The following is a 14,155-nucleotide window of genomic DNA, read 5'->3' on the forward strand; positions in this document are numbered from 1 at the left end:
CCTTCTTCGCATACCACCCCCACGGACGTCCGTCCTCCCCATTCCAGTGTCGCCAACATGAAGTTTGGGAGAAAGATTAGCGTGAGTCGCGATGTCGGTTACGGCAGCCAGAAACTCGCTAACCCGGCGCGCAGAATGACATGTACAGCGAATGGCGGCCGTTCTATCTGGACTATACGCTCTTGAAGCGCAGGTTGAAGGTGTGTTTTGCGGTGTGTTGTGTGTGGGTGATGGTGGCTGAGAAGCATACGTAGGACGGAACGACGAATCATAGCTGGACGGCGGAAGATGAGCAGGACTTTACGAACCTGCTGGAGAAGGAACTGGACAAGATCTATGAGTTCCAGGTGCGTGATCATCCTGTCGTTCTCAGGTTCATACTGATACGTTCTCGCAGAAAGACAAGGTGCGGGAGGTCTCCTGATATGGTGCAGAGCTTGCGACCTAAGTGCATCGCCCCTGGCAGACTTCGGAGCTGGCGCGCCGGATCCGCGACGCGCAGAAGCAGGTCAACAGGCTTGTCGCAGAGGAGGCGTCTGGCTCCAGATCCCCCTCCCCCACCCACCGCGACGTCGAGTCCCAAGAACAGCCCGCCGAGCACCCCCCATACTCCCTCGACGACGGCTCGGACGACGAGGACGACATCGAGGGCGAGTCCGACGACGACGACCAGTCCTACGGCTCCCTCGAGGACCGCTTCCACGAGCTCGAGGAGGAGGTCGCGACGCTCGTCGCCGACGTGCACGACCTGGCGCTGTACACGAAGCTGAACGTCACTGGGTTCATGAAGATCCTGAAGAAGCATGACGTGCGGTGACCCGCTTTATGGCCGTGACGCGGGGCTGACGGGAAGTGTTGCAGAAACAAACGGGGTGGCAGCTGAAGGCGGCGTTCATCCAGCAGTACCTGGATAAGCGCCCGTTCTACAAGTACAACTGGGATGCGTTGATCGTCAAGTTGTCGAAGCTGTACGATCTTGTGCGAACTCGGGGTCATCCGGTGCAGGGCGATTCGAGTGCGGGTGGGTCGCAGAGCGCGTTCGTGAGGCAAACGACGAAGTACTGGGTGGGTAATGCTATCTTCTTGTTCTGTACTGTGCTGAACTGTCTACTTCAGGTCCACCCAGACAACCTCGTCCCCCTCAAGCTCGCCATCCTCCGCAACCTCCCCGTTCTTGTCTTCAACGCCGAAAAGGAGTTCGAGCCGAAGGACGCAGCTATCACATCTATCTACTTCGACAATGAAGACCTTGAGCTCTACCTTGGTCGTCTCGAGAAGACCGAGGGCGCTGAAGCCATCCGCCTGCGCTGGTATGGCGATGTTGACAACCGGACGGTAAGTTTAACTCTCGAGCACGTCAGATTGTCCTATACCCACTCACCTCCTCCCCATAGATCTTCGTCGAGCGCAAGACTCATCGCGAAGACTGGACCGGCGAGAAGTCCGTCAAGGCTCGCTTCCCTCTCAAGGAGCACCAAGTCAACCCCTTCCTCCGTGGCGAGTACACGGTCGACAAGGACTTCCAGGAGTTGGTCAAGAAGGGGAAGAAGACACAGCAGGAGGTGGATTCGATGATTCAGCTGGCGAATGAGGTGCAGTATGCGGTGTTGACGAGGAAGTTGCAACCAGGTGAGTGCGCGCCAGGGTCCTCTCAGCCGTAGACACTTTTGGTGGGTGACAGAGAGTTTCGCTAACCCTTCTTCTATCCAGTGATGCGCACCTTCTACAACCGTACCGCCTTCCAGTTGCCCGGCGACGCGCGGGTGCGCATATCACTCGACACTGAACTCACCATGGTTCGGGAGGACAACTGGGACGGCAAGATTCGCAGTGGCGACAATTGGAGACGCACGGACATTGGCATCGACTTCCCCTTTCCGCAGGTGGAACCGGATGACAAGGAGATCTTCAAGTGCGTTGACGAACTTGCTTCTGATTGTTTGCTGACCGGTGTTTACAGGTATGGTGTACTTGAGGTTAAGCTGCAGACGCAGTTCGGGCAGGAACCACCCAAGTGGGTAACGGATGTAAGTTGTTTGCTTGACAGATTCCAGCGGTATGCTGACCGCACATGCAGCTTGTGCAAAGTCATCTAGTCGAAGCTGTGCCCAAGTTCAGCAAATTTATCCACGGCTGCGCGACCCTTCTGCCTCATCGCGTCGACCTCGTACCATTCTGGCTGCCTCAAAGTACGGTTGATAAACTTCCTCAGTGACATCCTGACTGATCTTTCGTCTCCAGTGGACACCGACATTTTGAAGCCCGACACCGGCTACCTCAGCGTCATCGAGCGTCCTCATGGCTCATCGTCCGCTTCGCCGCTTACCGCGTCGAAAGGCGGATCCTCACAAGGCTCTTCCGGCGGTTCCGCCGATCGTAGTCCTCCCGGCGAAACCTATCACGAGCCCGTCAGCGAGGGCGAAGAGGATGATGAACGTGACCTTCAGCCCGCGAAGGACGAGGACAAGCGTACAGGTCTCAGTGGAAAGGACCTGGAGGAAGCCATCGCGTATCGCGAGCGCATGCTGAAGGAGCAGCGGGCTAAGGAGCGCCGTGAGGAGAACGCGAAGCAGCGTGACGATGTTCAAGACCACCATGACCCCGACCACGCCGTTGACGACGAGGACGCTGATGAGGCAAGGCCGTTGCTGCGCGGTCGCCGCCTCACCAACGAGACTGGCCGTTCGCGGGCGTTGTCGATCGACCCATTGGCACCGTCCGCGGCGTTCGACGAGACGCTGCGGGATCGCCTCAGCGAGCACGAGCGAATGAACGGACATGGCAATGGGCATGCGCACGATCAGGGCGCACCGCCAAATGGCAGAGGCCCCTCTGCGGATGACGAGCGACTGCTCGAGCGCAGGTGGCACGCGCCAGATGGCAAGAGGATCGCGGTGCCCGTTCGTATTGAGCCCAAGGTCTACTTCGCAGCGGAGCGGACGTTCTTGGTACGTCTCTTTCCCATTTCCTACGTCTCCTCGCCTAACACCATCCCTCCCTCTTCAGAAATGGATGAACACCGCGGTCGTCATCGGCACTATCGCCACCACCCTGCTGAACTTCATACCCCCGGACGACCGGCGCGGGCTTATCAGCGCAGGGGTCTTCACCCTCGCCGCGCTGCTCGCGATCGCGTACTCCGCGGGAATTTTTGTGTTCCGTGCGCTGAGGATACGAGAGCGGCGGGCGGAAGGAATGTACTACGATCCGTATGGGCCGACGGTGCTTTGTGTCGTTCTGTTGGGCGCGCTGGGGACCAATATTGGGTTGAGGGTGGCGGAGATGATGGAGTGAGAGAGATGGTGGAATATGGTGGAGGATGGCTGCAAGGAGATGACTGCGATGATCTGTAAGCGTATGGTCAAGCTGGCGATTTTGATTCACCGAATTGCTGGGGTTCGCGCTAGCGCGTGCCTCCACGGACACTCATTCACCTGATGAACTTTTTCGTGACTGTCTACCTCAGCAAGCAACGTTATACGTATGCAGAAAGCAGACCGGTTCGACGTTCGGTGAGCCTGCGATGACCTATGGAGGCTTGGCCCAAGTCATACCAAATCCTGTTAGACTCTGCATAATACACCTTTCCCATCTCTTCCCCTCACCATCCACTTTTGCGCAAGCAATCCTCAAAACGCAGCAGATGCTGGATAGGCTTCTCGCGAGTGACTAACTCTGCAGGGGGCGCAGGTGGCAGCACGACGCGCAATGAATCAATGAATCACCGTCCTTCATGTATTTCATGGATAGGCATCGATGGAAGGCCAACAATCAGATCCGCTAGCGTCTAACGTCGTAAAACAACCTCCCACTTGACCTGAGCCTGGGGTCAAGTCACTCCGTGAAGCCCCGCGCTACGTGAAGCTAGACCCCACCTTGCGCGAAGCGAGGGCAAGTCCCGGGTATTGTTCTGTGGCACGTAGGCTTCGTCGGGATTGATGCCGCCGTGCTGAGGGGATGCGCCACAATAGCAAAGAACCCGGATGTTTGGCGACTTTGCGTGCGGTGAGGGCTCAGGTCGATGTTGGCAGGGAGCTGTTGTCGTTATCCTTCGACTAGATTGCGAGAGAGTAGGCGCAGAGAATCAGTGAGAACCGATGGGTAAATCGTACGGTCAAAAATGGCCTATTCGACAATATTGGAGCCTATTCAAGCACCTCGCTGTACCTCGTAGAGCCATCCTCGCAGATCCAGCTCCCTAACGATAATGTGGAGGAAACACGGGCTACTGCTACCTCTCCCCCTTCCCCTGATAGGAGTAAGAGGACATCAAGAGCAGTATGGAGACATCGAGAGGGGTAAGGGGACATCATGAGGGGTATGGAACCATCACGGAGAGCCAGATCGTTCAGTTCAGTTGCAGACGATCCCAGTTCAGTCGTATACGATCCCAGCTCAGTTGCAGATGATCGACTCGAGTCAAGCGAGTTTGAGGGACTGTATGCCATCGGGCGAGGGGGTCCAGGAGATATACGCGTATGGCAGCGTCGCCGCGAAATGAACATCCGAACGTCATGCACGTCGGAGCCGAGCGAGTGGCGTAGATAGTCCTGAGCCCAAGTCCGAAGTTCACGCAAGCTGACAAGGCGTGAGGTCAAGAGGTCGATGCACGCGGAGAGGTCGATATCTGCAGGCCGTCCAGTCTAAGGGGCCAGGTTCAGAGACCATCGTGGACATTGCTCCTTGGGGCAGCGAGCGTAAGCGACAGCCAGAAAGGGGTCTCGTACGTCCTTCTCGTCGCTGAGAACAAAGCAAGCGGTCGCAGAATCCAGAAAAAACATGTGAGGGGTTCGCGCGTGTGAGTCATAAGCACCGAGGTTGCTTCAGCCTCGGGCTCGTGGTCGCCATCTTCCGTCGACCTGTTCCACGTCCAGGGTGTCCTCCAGAGCTCCGCGCCAGGGTCCTTTCTGACGATGACCACCGACTCGGCCCCTTGCGATGAGCAAGCAGCACCGAGCCGGCGATATCAACGCGAAGAGGTCGGTGATGTCCTCGCGCAGCCGTCGTAATGGACGTGCTGATGGCGGCGAAGACGACGGAGGAGCACCGTTGGGTCCTTCCCGGTTGGGTTGCCGATGCTCAGGTTGCGGGACGTCTTCCGTCGATTGACAGAGGTGGATGACGCTGCGGTTAGCCACGCGAGGGCAACGTGAAGAGGGTGGCATGTTTGAGCAAGCGTGAGTCACCGCGGTAGCCAATAGTCTGAGAGGCCCAAGCTGAAAGGCGGGTCCAGTCTTGAGGCATCGTGAGCGAGGGGTCCTTTTAGACAATGCCGTAGTTGGAGAGCTCGCGCGCGTGACGGCAGTCATGTTGAGCGAGGTCATAGCACAAATCAGAGGTTTGAAGCGCCTCGGCCCCCCAGAGACAGAGGGACGACACAGAGGGAAAGCAATCAGCAAGTATGAAGTACCTTCGCAGATTAAGGACTGAGTCCCCTGGTGGGATTCCATCGTAGGATCCGTCAAGAGAGTAACCCGCAGAAGAAGATTTTGGTAGACCATTGCTGGGGCGAGAGATGCGAGGGAGGGAAGAAAAGAGTTGCGACGAGCGCCAGAGCAAGTTCTTATAAAGTGGGCTTGTACCCACCTCGGTCCAGCGCCGCGGAGGACTGCCCATACAGTGGCGCCGAGTCAGCGCTCATGTTCCCATTTCTGTGTGATACAGATAGCACCTCGGTAAGCTCCTGAGCTCTGAGGAGGTAGAAGAGAGCTCGCGGCGAGCGCCCGCGGGCAGCGCCCATAGCGGGAGAGGTCAGATGCACGCCGGCACGCCTGTGCCGCGCAATAACCGGGAAAAGGAGCTTGAATTCTGTCGCCGCATTGTACCGCGTAGGTGCGGAGATAACTCAGCAGAATATTATCTGTTCAAGCTTGAGATGTCCGGAAGGACATGCGCTGGTCTGCAGAAGAGGTCAAGAGACGCACAGTGGTGGCAGAAGGCAAGGTACAGACGGCGAAAAGTCACGAAATTCAACCGTGCGAAAGTCACGTGCTTTCTCGGGTGATGGCCAGCGCTGGGCGGCAGGCGCCCACTCTCGATGGTCATCAACCTCGGCGGCCGGTGACAGCGCTCACAGCGCCCGCTTCCCTCTTGCTCTCTACCACCATGTCCCCCTTCCTCCCTCTCGACCATCTGCAAGCCTTTGGTGGTCGCAGACGCCGTCCCCGACGCTGAATCCGACCCGAAAGCTATATCCCGATCCGGTCGGGAATTGACGCTGCACGTTCCCCATCTTCCATCCCGGCGCCATCCCTTCAACGGGCGTATGTGCTCAAGTCTCATGTCCTTCAAGACCTGCCCTCCCGCGGCGGAAGCGCCCAAATCATGAAGGGGAATATCGGACAACGGTGCAAACTTCAGAGGTGCGTGCTAGAAACGTTTGCATTCCGATAGTGAGCTGATCCATAGTTAAAGGTCGTCTTTAGCTAGATGACGCTACAGTATATGCATGAATATCGATACATGGGTTAGGCGAGCATGAAGACGAATAGCGAGAAGAAGAAAGCGAAAGGGGGAGGGGAACGGAACGGTACTATGGCGATGTGTATAGGTATGTGCCAAAAAGCTGGAGTTCATAACCGGAAGTGACGATAAATACCCGGGGGAATTATAGGTTCATGCCAGTGTTCATAGGAGGAGCACCTTCAGTCGGCTGTCGCGCACGACCTGCTGCCAGTCGATCGGCCGCTTGTTGATGTCGCGCTCGTGCCAGACGGTCTCCATCATGACGACGATGCCCGCCATATCAACAAGGCCGGATGCTTCGCTTTGGGCCTGCAGTCGCGTCTTCAAGAAGTTGCGCTGGGCGGCGTCCGCACACAAGCACCCCGTCAAGAAGATGGGGAATATCAGGAGACGGTCGTATAAGGACGCCGGCAACTGATGCAAGAGCTGTATCATCCTGTTTACGGTGGATACTATCTCGTTCACGGCTGGAGGACGCTGATCAGCGAGCAGATTCGACGGGGAGTGCCAGCAGGACTCACCAGGATGTGACCCGCTCAACACGGTGTGCAAGTACAGCAAGGTCGACTCGCGGAAGATGTTAGCTATCAACCGCCGCGTATCGTCGTCGGGGAATGTGGGTATCGAGGCGACCGGCGTGTGGGCCATCAACTGCGCGAGCTGAGCATCCTGGAGCGTGTCTTCCGGCGACGGCGCGTCGGAAAAGTGCGAGTGCAACCTCCGCTCAATGTCGTCGCCCTTTCTCATCAACTCGCGCAAGCTCAGCGACCCCCTGGCTTGCTCCGTCGCTTTCCACTGCGCTAGCGCCGACACCTCGCCCAAGCCGTACACCGCGTCGTCTGGACAGCCGTTAAGGCCATCGCATCCAAGCCCGGCACTCCGCCCATCTGCCTCGGCACCCTGCACCTGTCCGGCCCAGTAGCCTGGCGCAGACGTCTTCGATGTCAAGCGCTGGAACAAGGGCATGAACCTCGGCGCACGACCGAGCGACATGCTCGAGAAGACGTCCATCAACTAGAAGCGCATCAGCGTCGTGGTCATGATCGAGAAGACAAGGGAACTCACCAATGTCGCCCGGACTGCCAATTTCGCCGCCGGTGACATGTCGCGGTATTGGAGCTTCGGGTTTTCGTCTTTGGGAAGGCCCGTCTGCTGCAGCCAGTCGCACGCGATGACGAGGAGGGGCTGCCAGTCGACAGCGCCGCCGGACATCTGCGCGTAGCTGACTAAGTGAAGGGCGGCGATCGCATCGCTCTCGTTGTGGCCGCGCATCTGCTTCGCGCTCGCAAGCTGGAAGTGGCACTCCTCCTGGAAGAATCGTGTATTTGTGTGCACGGCATTGGGGTCCGGCGCTTCAAGCCCTTGGGCGACGCGCATCTGGGTATAATGCAGGCTCGCGAGTGCGCAGACGGCGTGGGTCACCGCGCTTTGCGGATCTTGCATGATTAACTACACGATGGTGTGTTAGTCCTGCTGAATGTCGACGACGTGCTAATAGACTTACTGAATAGGTAATGCTTGCGGCCGTGTCGCTCGAGAAGAAGTACTTCATCGTGCGGACGTGCTGGAAGTAATACAGAACGTGCTCCTCCTGGAGGGCGCTCTGCCCGGAGTAGAGGGGTATCGATTGTTGCACGGGCGAGGGCGCATGGACGTCGAAGTTGAAGCCCACGTCATCAGCTACCGGGGGGAAATCGAAGTCCGCCATGCTCGTGGGCAGGTTGGGCCCCATCGCGCCGACCGGGTTCGTGTCGTACGCGCTAAAGAAGGACGTGCCGAGGTCGAGGGAGTTGACGTCAAGCACGTTCACGGTCGGGTCGCTGAATGCGAAGTGGCTAGCGCCTGGGCCGGAGAGAACGTCAGCGCGCGAAGGCGTGCAAGGAGGGCGTGCGGGTCACCTGGCATGTTCGGGAGGCCGAACTCCTCGGAGGTGGCGGAGGAGGAGGGGGAGTGGCCAGATGTGTTCGACAGGCGATGGCGGCTGGTGCGCGAGGGGCGGTCGTCGCCGTCGGGGCGGGGGCCGCGCGGCTGGCCACGAATGAGGCCGGCACGGGTAAGTTGGGCTTTGATGTTTGCCTTGTACTCCTCGACAGCTTGCTTATCCTGTCAAGGTACGGTGTCAAAGAAGCTCTTCTAGTCGCTCTGCAGGCGAGGCACGCACCCGCATCCAATCCGGTCGCTTTGAGCCCCAGCCTAAGCATTCGATCCCGAGGCGCTTGCACGTTTTACACTGGCCGTCTTCGGGCTCCTCGTCGCATTTCTGCACGATGGGTGAGTTGGGGTGGGAGGAAGTATGGTGGATATGGCGCTGACCTTCCTGCGCAGGCGACATGTCCTGAAAGGTTGCTTTGTCAGTCAAATGAAGGAAGGACGATGTGGGGGCGACGCACCAGCAGCCTCCCGTGCCTGCTGTCCCACGCGGCCGATCGATGGCGCGTCGCGCGCCGCCGCGAGCTCCCTTTGACGCTGGCGTCTGGCGTCGCTCGTCGTTTGTTCGTGGTGCCGGTGATAAGGACCGGGAGTCTGATGATGGGGACAGGTTCGGGGAGTGGCTATGAATGGAGGATGGGGAAGCGCTCCCGCTGTGAGTGAAGTCGGCGAAAGCCATGGACGCGTCAATGTGGTGAAGGCGGAAGACAAGTTGGGCAGGAGGTCCGCTCTGATATAGCAGGTGGGTCGAAAGTGATGTATAACACCGAAAATCAAAAGACAACCGGGGCTTTTTCTGGTGCGAGATCACTGATTGACCCTTGTATTGAAGCCAGGAGATCGGGCGATTTGATGGAATTGCCCTGGGAGAAGCGTCGCAAATTGGTCTCAAATGGAGGTATCAGGGATGATTTATCACGTCTTCGCCGGTTCGTGAGGGGCCTTCGTCGAGGACGAGGAGGAGAAAGCAGAGAGCCTGAGGGCAGCTGGAAGTACCTACAGGTTACTGGGGCCTGAAAGTTGCCCTTAAAGATCGACCGGACCCAAATGCTCAGTTCCGGCGGGATCTCATTTGTCGCGTGTTGAAGTTCCCCGCCGGTGGCACCAACATATCGGCCCACGTTCGGGGCAGGGGTCGCTCGGCTTCCTGTTTCGTGAGGGATCTGCGGCACATGGCGACTAAATGCGTGGTTGCGATGGCCTGCTTCGCGCTGTATTCGAGCCCACCAGGGGGTCAGCTGGACGGAGTGAGGGAGGCTTTCGCGACTACGCTTCCCCCGCGAGTCGCGGAAATGCACAGCGAAGAGTTCGTATCTGCTCGGGCCCCCATGTGGGTCACTTGCAGCCACGAAGGTCTTCATGTCTGCAAGCTCGCGAGCCGGCAATGCGGAAATGGAAAGGCAACGGCCGACGCCAAACCTCAAAGTTCGCAACAATCCTTAAATTTTTCTTGTTAGAGTTGCGTGGGCCTTGTTCCACGTCTGATGGACGATCTCCCCGACGGCTAGCGAGGTGGCTCTAGCCGTGTACGTTGCGCGAAGCAGCGGTAACGAGAGCATTCGAGGCGACCTCCTTCCGCGCCCCGTCTCGGATTCGGACTCAGGGCGTGGGTAAATGAAGGCGAATGCTAAATTTATTGGAGTCGCGTGGGAGGCCGCACGCACGAGCCGGCTCGTCCGCATCGGGGGTGCCATTTTTGGCCAGATCGGGCGACCCCCCGCCCACGCGACGCACGTGCCGGAACCGCAGCCGGGATGCATGCACGAGCTGCGATGTTGTCGGCGTTGGACAGGCGCCTATCAGGGCGCCTATTGTCCAGGTCGCCATGTCTTGCCCAGATCCCACGCACGCGGCCCGCTTCTTTTCTTCTACATGCTCCGCGAGCTGTGACAACACGTCGCAGCAGATAGGCCGACTGGAAGACCCGCGGGCACGACGCGGGAGCCAACAATGAGGAGCCCATATGGCGTAAGGACGGGTACCCCAGACTGCCTCCTCCTGACGCCCCTGTATTAGGCGTTTCTTGTCCTCAAACATGGTGACCACGAGCGTACCATCATCTTCAGGTCCATCAGCCGCCTTGTACCACCTTCAAGTTCCCTATTTTGGTCAGCCGACAGTCAACAACCGTCGGTTTGTGCATCCTTTGCGGTCGGTTCTCCTCCTCTCGCCGCCGCTGATCTTCCGTCGTTAGTCGTCGCCAGTGGACGCTGCGATCATGTTCCGCATCTTCAGGTGCCTGCACGTCAAGGAGAGGAGAGCGTCGCTGAGGTCGAGGCCCGTCTTATGGGGTACCTTCCGGCGGCTTTCTCTCATTTTGTTTCACTTTTTTGAACATTATCAAGCGACTCAGAAATACATCTTCTGCATATTACAGGCAAGCAGGACACATACATCTTCGAGACCTTTCACCGGAGGGTGAAGAAAGCAAGAGGCGATGCTTCTCCTCCTCACCTGTCCGATGTTCTTCGATAACGCAGCGGCGGTGCCGTCGCGCCTCGTCGATGATTGTTTGTCGACTCACCATCGACAGCAACACTCACGGCCTCTAAACGAAATTTGAGAATGGTTCCATGACGGGTTCCCTCAATTACGCTCCTGGCGACGCCGCGGGACCAAAAGTATACGTGGCAGCTGTTCCTCGAGGCGAGATGTCCTCGCTCTTTCGTTGCATTGGTCGGCATTCTCGTCGGACTAGCCAGCTGCGCAACGCTCGACGCTCTCGCCTTCCATTCAGCGTAGAGGACGAGCCACGGTCGAAGGCGGAAAGCGTTGCGCCACAATCATCCTCCGCCTCCGGAGGCGTCCAGTCCTGCTCCGCTCCAGTCCGTTCATTGGCCCGTCCCGCAGCCCCGCATGTGCACGACGACGCGCGTCCTCCCGCGCCGTTCTAATTGGCCCCGTTCGCCAGAACTGCGAAAATTGGTCGCGGAGGAGAGGAAGGACGTCGCGGATCTTTCGAATGATGTTTTGCACGTCCAGGGACTTTTCCCTGCGGATGTTTGCACCTCCGAGTCGGCTGTCCACGGTCGTATGTTCGCCTTTCTCGTGTGTCGAGGGGAGTGGTATCTCTCCGTCCCCAAATTTGCGAAGCTGATCTTATTCTCATTTTCCCCTCGACCTCGCGAGTTGTTCGTGTACGGTTTTTCCTCTCGAGAATAGTTCTTCTCTGCGTCGCGTCGCATATGAAAAAAAAAAAGATTCCACCCCCTCCTCAAAGGCATCAGCTCGAGAAGGCCGCCGCCAACAAGCTGCCCCTCATATCGACTCTTTTGCGGACGCGGACAAAGGAAGCCTCCGGAGTCGAGGCGGCGAAGGAAGGGGGCGTGGCGACGGAAGAGGATTTGCGTCCGTGGCACCGACATCGTGATTATCTGATCCTGCGGCTAGCAGACATCAAATACCTGCCAAGCCGCCAGCATCACCGAATGGAAGCCCTGCCGCTGATTCCTGCCAGTCCTCAAAGAGGCGGCGATCTATACTCGGAGACCATGAATGTTTACCAGGGCCTCTTCTGAACCCTATGCTCGTCTTCTCAACACCATCCGTGAGTCCTGCGGCTGTGATCTTCTCCCTAGCTGTGGACCTCTCTTAACATGCCGGGATAGGGGGTTTGCGCGCCTCGAGGCAGGAAAGCATACCTCGAGGCGGGAGGACTGTGACAGTCCGTGACATGGAAGATGCCATCAAGTCGAACATGTCACGTGAGGAATACCTCCGCCTTCATGACCATTTCCGGAAGCTATTTTTCTTTGGGGGATTTGCGGCAAGCCGAAAGCGATGGACGCGTCGCGAGTACTGGCGAAGGTCTCGAGCGTCGACACAGCTGTCTACCGCAGTTCGCTAGTTGAGCTGGCGAGGCGCAGGTCCCTCGAACACTGGCAGAGATACCGACCGCCTCCGAAAATACAGCCTCTTCAGCTTTTGGCTAGCGCAACACGCGTCGAATCCAGCGACGCAGGCATTCGACTCAGCGAAATTGGCCGCTGTACTAGCAAAACACAGCTGCTCCCCCTGGACCATGCACCTTCCCGCGGCCCTATGCACTCCCCAGTCGCCCGATGCATCATGATACATCGGGCGCTGGGCGCGTCCGATGTGTGCTGGCTACGTCCGACGTTTCCTTATCCATGCCCCATCTTCCCATCGTCCTGGGAATGGCGCGAGTCCAGATCGGCAGGTATAGAGTAGATGAGGGACGAACTCCGAGCTGCCCTCGGCGGACGTAGTGATTGCGTGCTCCTTAGAGGCTTCGAAGGAGGGTGGGTGATGATGAATGGAAGAGAAATACCTCATACGGCGAGAAAAGCACCGTGCACATACGAGGCGACGTATGCATATGCTCGTGCAGCGCGTAGCTAGGCTGGACTGTATTCGAGACTCGACGATGACTTGGGAATCGGAGGAGGGTAAGTGTATTGAACTGCGGCAGAAGCTCAACCTCATTGGACCCACACACCTTCAATCGTTCGCGCGATTTTCGCGGTCGCTGCATCCTCCCATGTCGACAGCTGTTGAACGTGTCGAGCCCGTCGGACGATAAAGCACGCGCTTACTCACGCGTATACTGTACGAAAAGGTGCCGACCGCCGTCTTGCGTCCTCGACGCGTTGCAAAGCCCAATGCAGCCACTGAAAACACATCCAGTTGAACGATACCACTCACCAGGGGCACGACGATCCCTACACGGATATTCTCCGCAAACGGCCCTCACGGTTGTACGGGAGCGCGGAGGATCGCCCGCCACCGACGACTGTGACGCGCCCTCTAGAGGCGTGGGTACGTCTGAGAAGGACGGGCGCCTAATCCTGCTATCAAGGCGCCTACGCTCCGCGCCGCGCGGAGGTCGTGTCCGCTGACGCATTTGCGGCTCTGCGGCTTTTGAGTAGGCTCTGCGGTCTGTGGGCAGCCCTTCAAGCCTTGCTCGCTGCACGGCTCTTCGGAGTTGACTCGCCCTGAGGACACGTCATGTCGAGGATTCATTCAGTCGTGTAAAACCCTTCCTCTGCGGGTCGTTCATGATGTCGACCCCCTGCGGACGCGGGGTTCGCTTCTGTGGGCATGCCTATTCCCTGGACGAAGCCGCCCTGCACTAGCTTGACCTGGAGTTTTTTCATCGACGGAGCGGGAGGGGTGACGAACAGAAAGACGCACTAGTTGTCGTGATGGACAGTTCGCAGCCGAACCTGGTGGCGCGACCGACAGCACCGGGAAAGCCTCCTGCTGACCAAGGAGGGGGGCGCGGGCCACGATGACCAAGCCCGACGCCAATTCCCGATGACGCTTCGACGTCCCCTGCGCTGAATACACCGACCGTCGGTTGTGTAGCCAGCTGGCCCTCTTTGTCAACGCAGCTCTACCCCCGCTGAATAAGGATCGGCATATGCGCAGGAGGCGGGCCACCCAAAGCTCGCAGCTGCGCTGATTCATCGACCGTGCGAGGAGCGGGAGAAGATCGCGACGACATACGGGCAGCGGTGGTGGGGTGATGCGGCCTTGACATGGGCGTGGGGGCGTGATTGGGTTCCGTGGGCTCCATTCAGTAGGCCGGCGTCGTGGGGAGGCGAACGGGTGGTGAGCCATCATGGAGGCGAGATGAACCAGCTGCGCGCGGCCCTAAGGGGATGCCGTCCTTTGGCTGATGCCGATGCGGTCTCGTGCGTAATCTTGATACGGTGGCTACGTTAGGGAGGGGCACGCGCCTGGAAGCCATTCACGTCGAAGGTAGCGGATCGACGTACGGTTTTCCGGCTTGTAGTTC

The 14,155-nt window shown here is 58.4% G+C and overlaps 2 protein-coding genes across 2 annotated transcripts; one reads left to right on the forward strand and one right to left on the reverse strand.

Moving 5' to 3' along the window:
* SCHCODRAFT_02627341 (SPX-domain-containing protein) lies at positions 1 to 3,604 on the forward strand. Its single transcript, XM_003031977.2, has 13 exons — positions 1 to 81; positions 135 to 200; positions 255 to 347; positions 398 to 406; positions 467 to 808; positions 862 to 1,065; positions 1,117 to 1,335; positions 1,395 to 1,629; positions 1,711 to 1,912; positions 1,961 to 2,027; positions 2,078 to 2,189; positions 2,242 to 2,948; positions 3,007 to 3,604. Exons 1-13 carry the CDS (start codon positions 58 to 60, stop codon positions 3,292 to 3,294), a joined length of 2,568 nt encoding a protein of 855 aa, XP_003032023.1. The 5' UTR covers positions 1 to 57; the 3' UTR covers positions 3,295 to 3,604.
* Positions 3,605 to 6,329: 2,725 nt separating this feature from the next.
* SCHCODRAFT_02543273 (uncharacterized protein) lies at positions 6,330 to 9,437 on the reverse strand. The gene is made up of 8 exons (XM_003031548.2): positions 8,856 to 9,437; positions 8,779 to 8,800; positions 8,627 to 8,725; positions 8,364 to 8,568; positions 7,970 to 8,307; positions 7,531 to 7,914; positions 6,987 to 7,479; positions 6,330 to 6,932 (listed from the first exon to the last, which is right to left on the reverse strand). The coding sequence occupies exons 1-8, from the start codon at positions 9,071 to 9,073 to the stop codon at positions 6,628 to 6,630; spliced, it is 2,064 nt and encodes a 687-aa protein (XP_003031594.1). The 5' UTR covers positions 9,074 to 9,437; the 3' UTR covers positions 6,330 to 6,627.
* Positions 9,438 to 14,155: the final 4,718 nt, after the last annotated feature.

The sequence above is a fragment of the Schizophyllum commune genome, assembly GCF_000143185.2.
Source record: "Schizophyllum commune H4-8 unplaced genomic scaffold SCHCOscaffold_6, whole genome shotgun sequence".
NCBI classification, from domain to species: Eukaryota; Fungi; Basidiomycota; class Agaricomycetes; order Agaricales; family Schizophyllaceae; genus Schizophyllum; species Schizophyllum commune.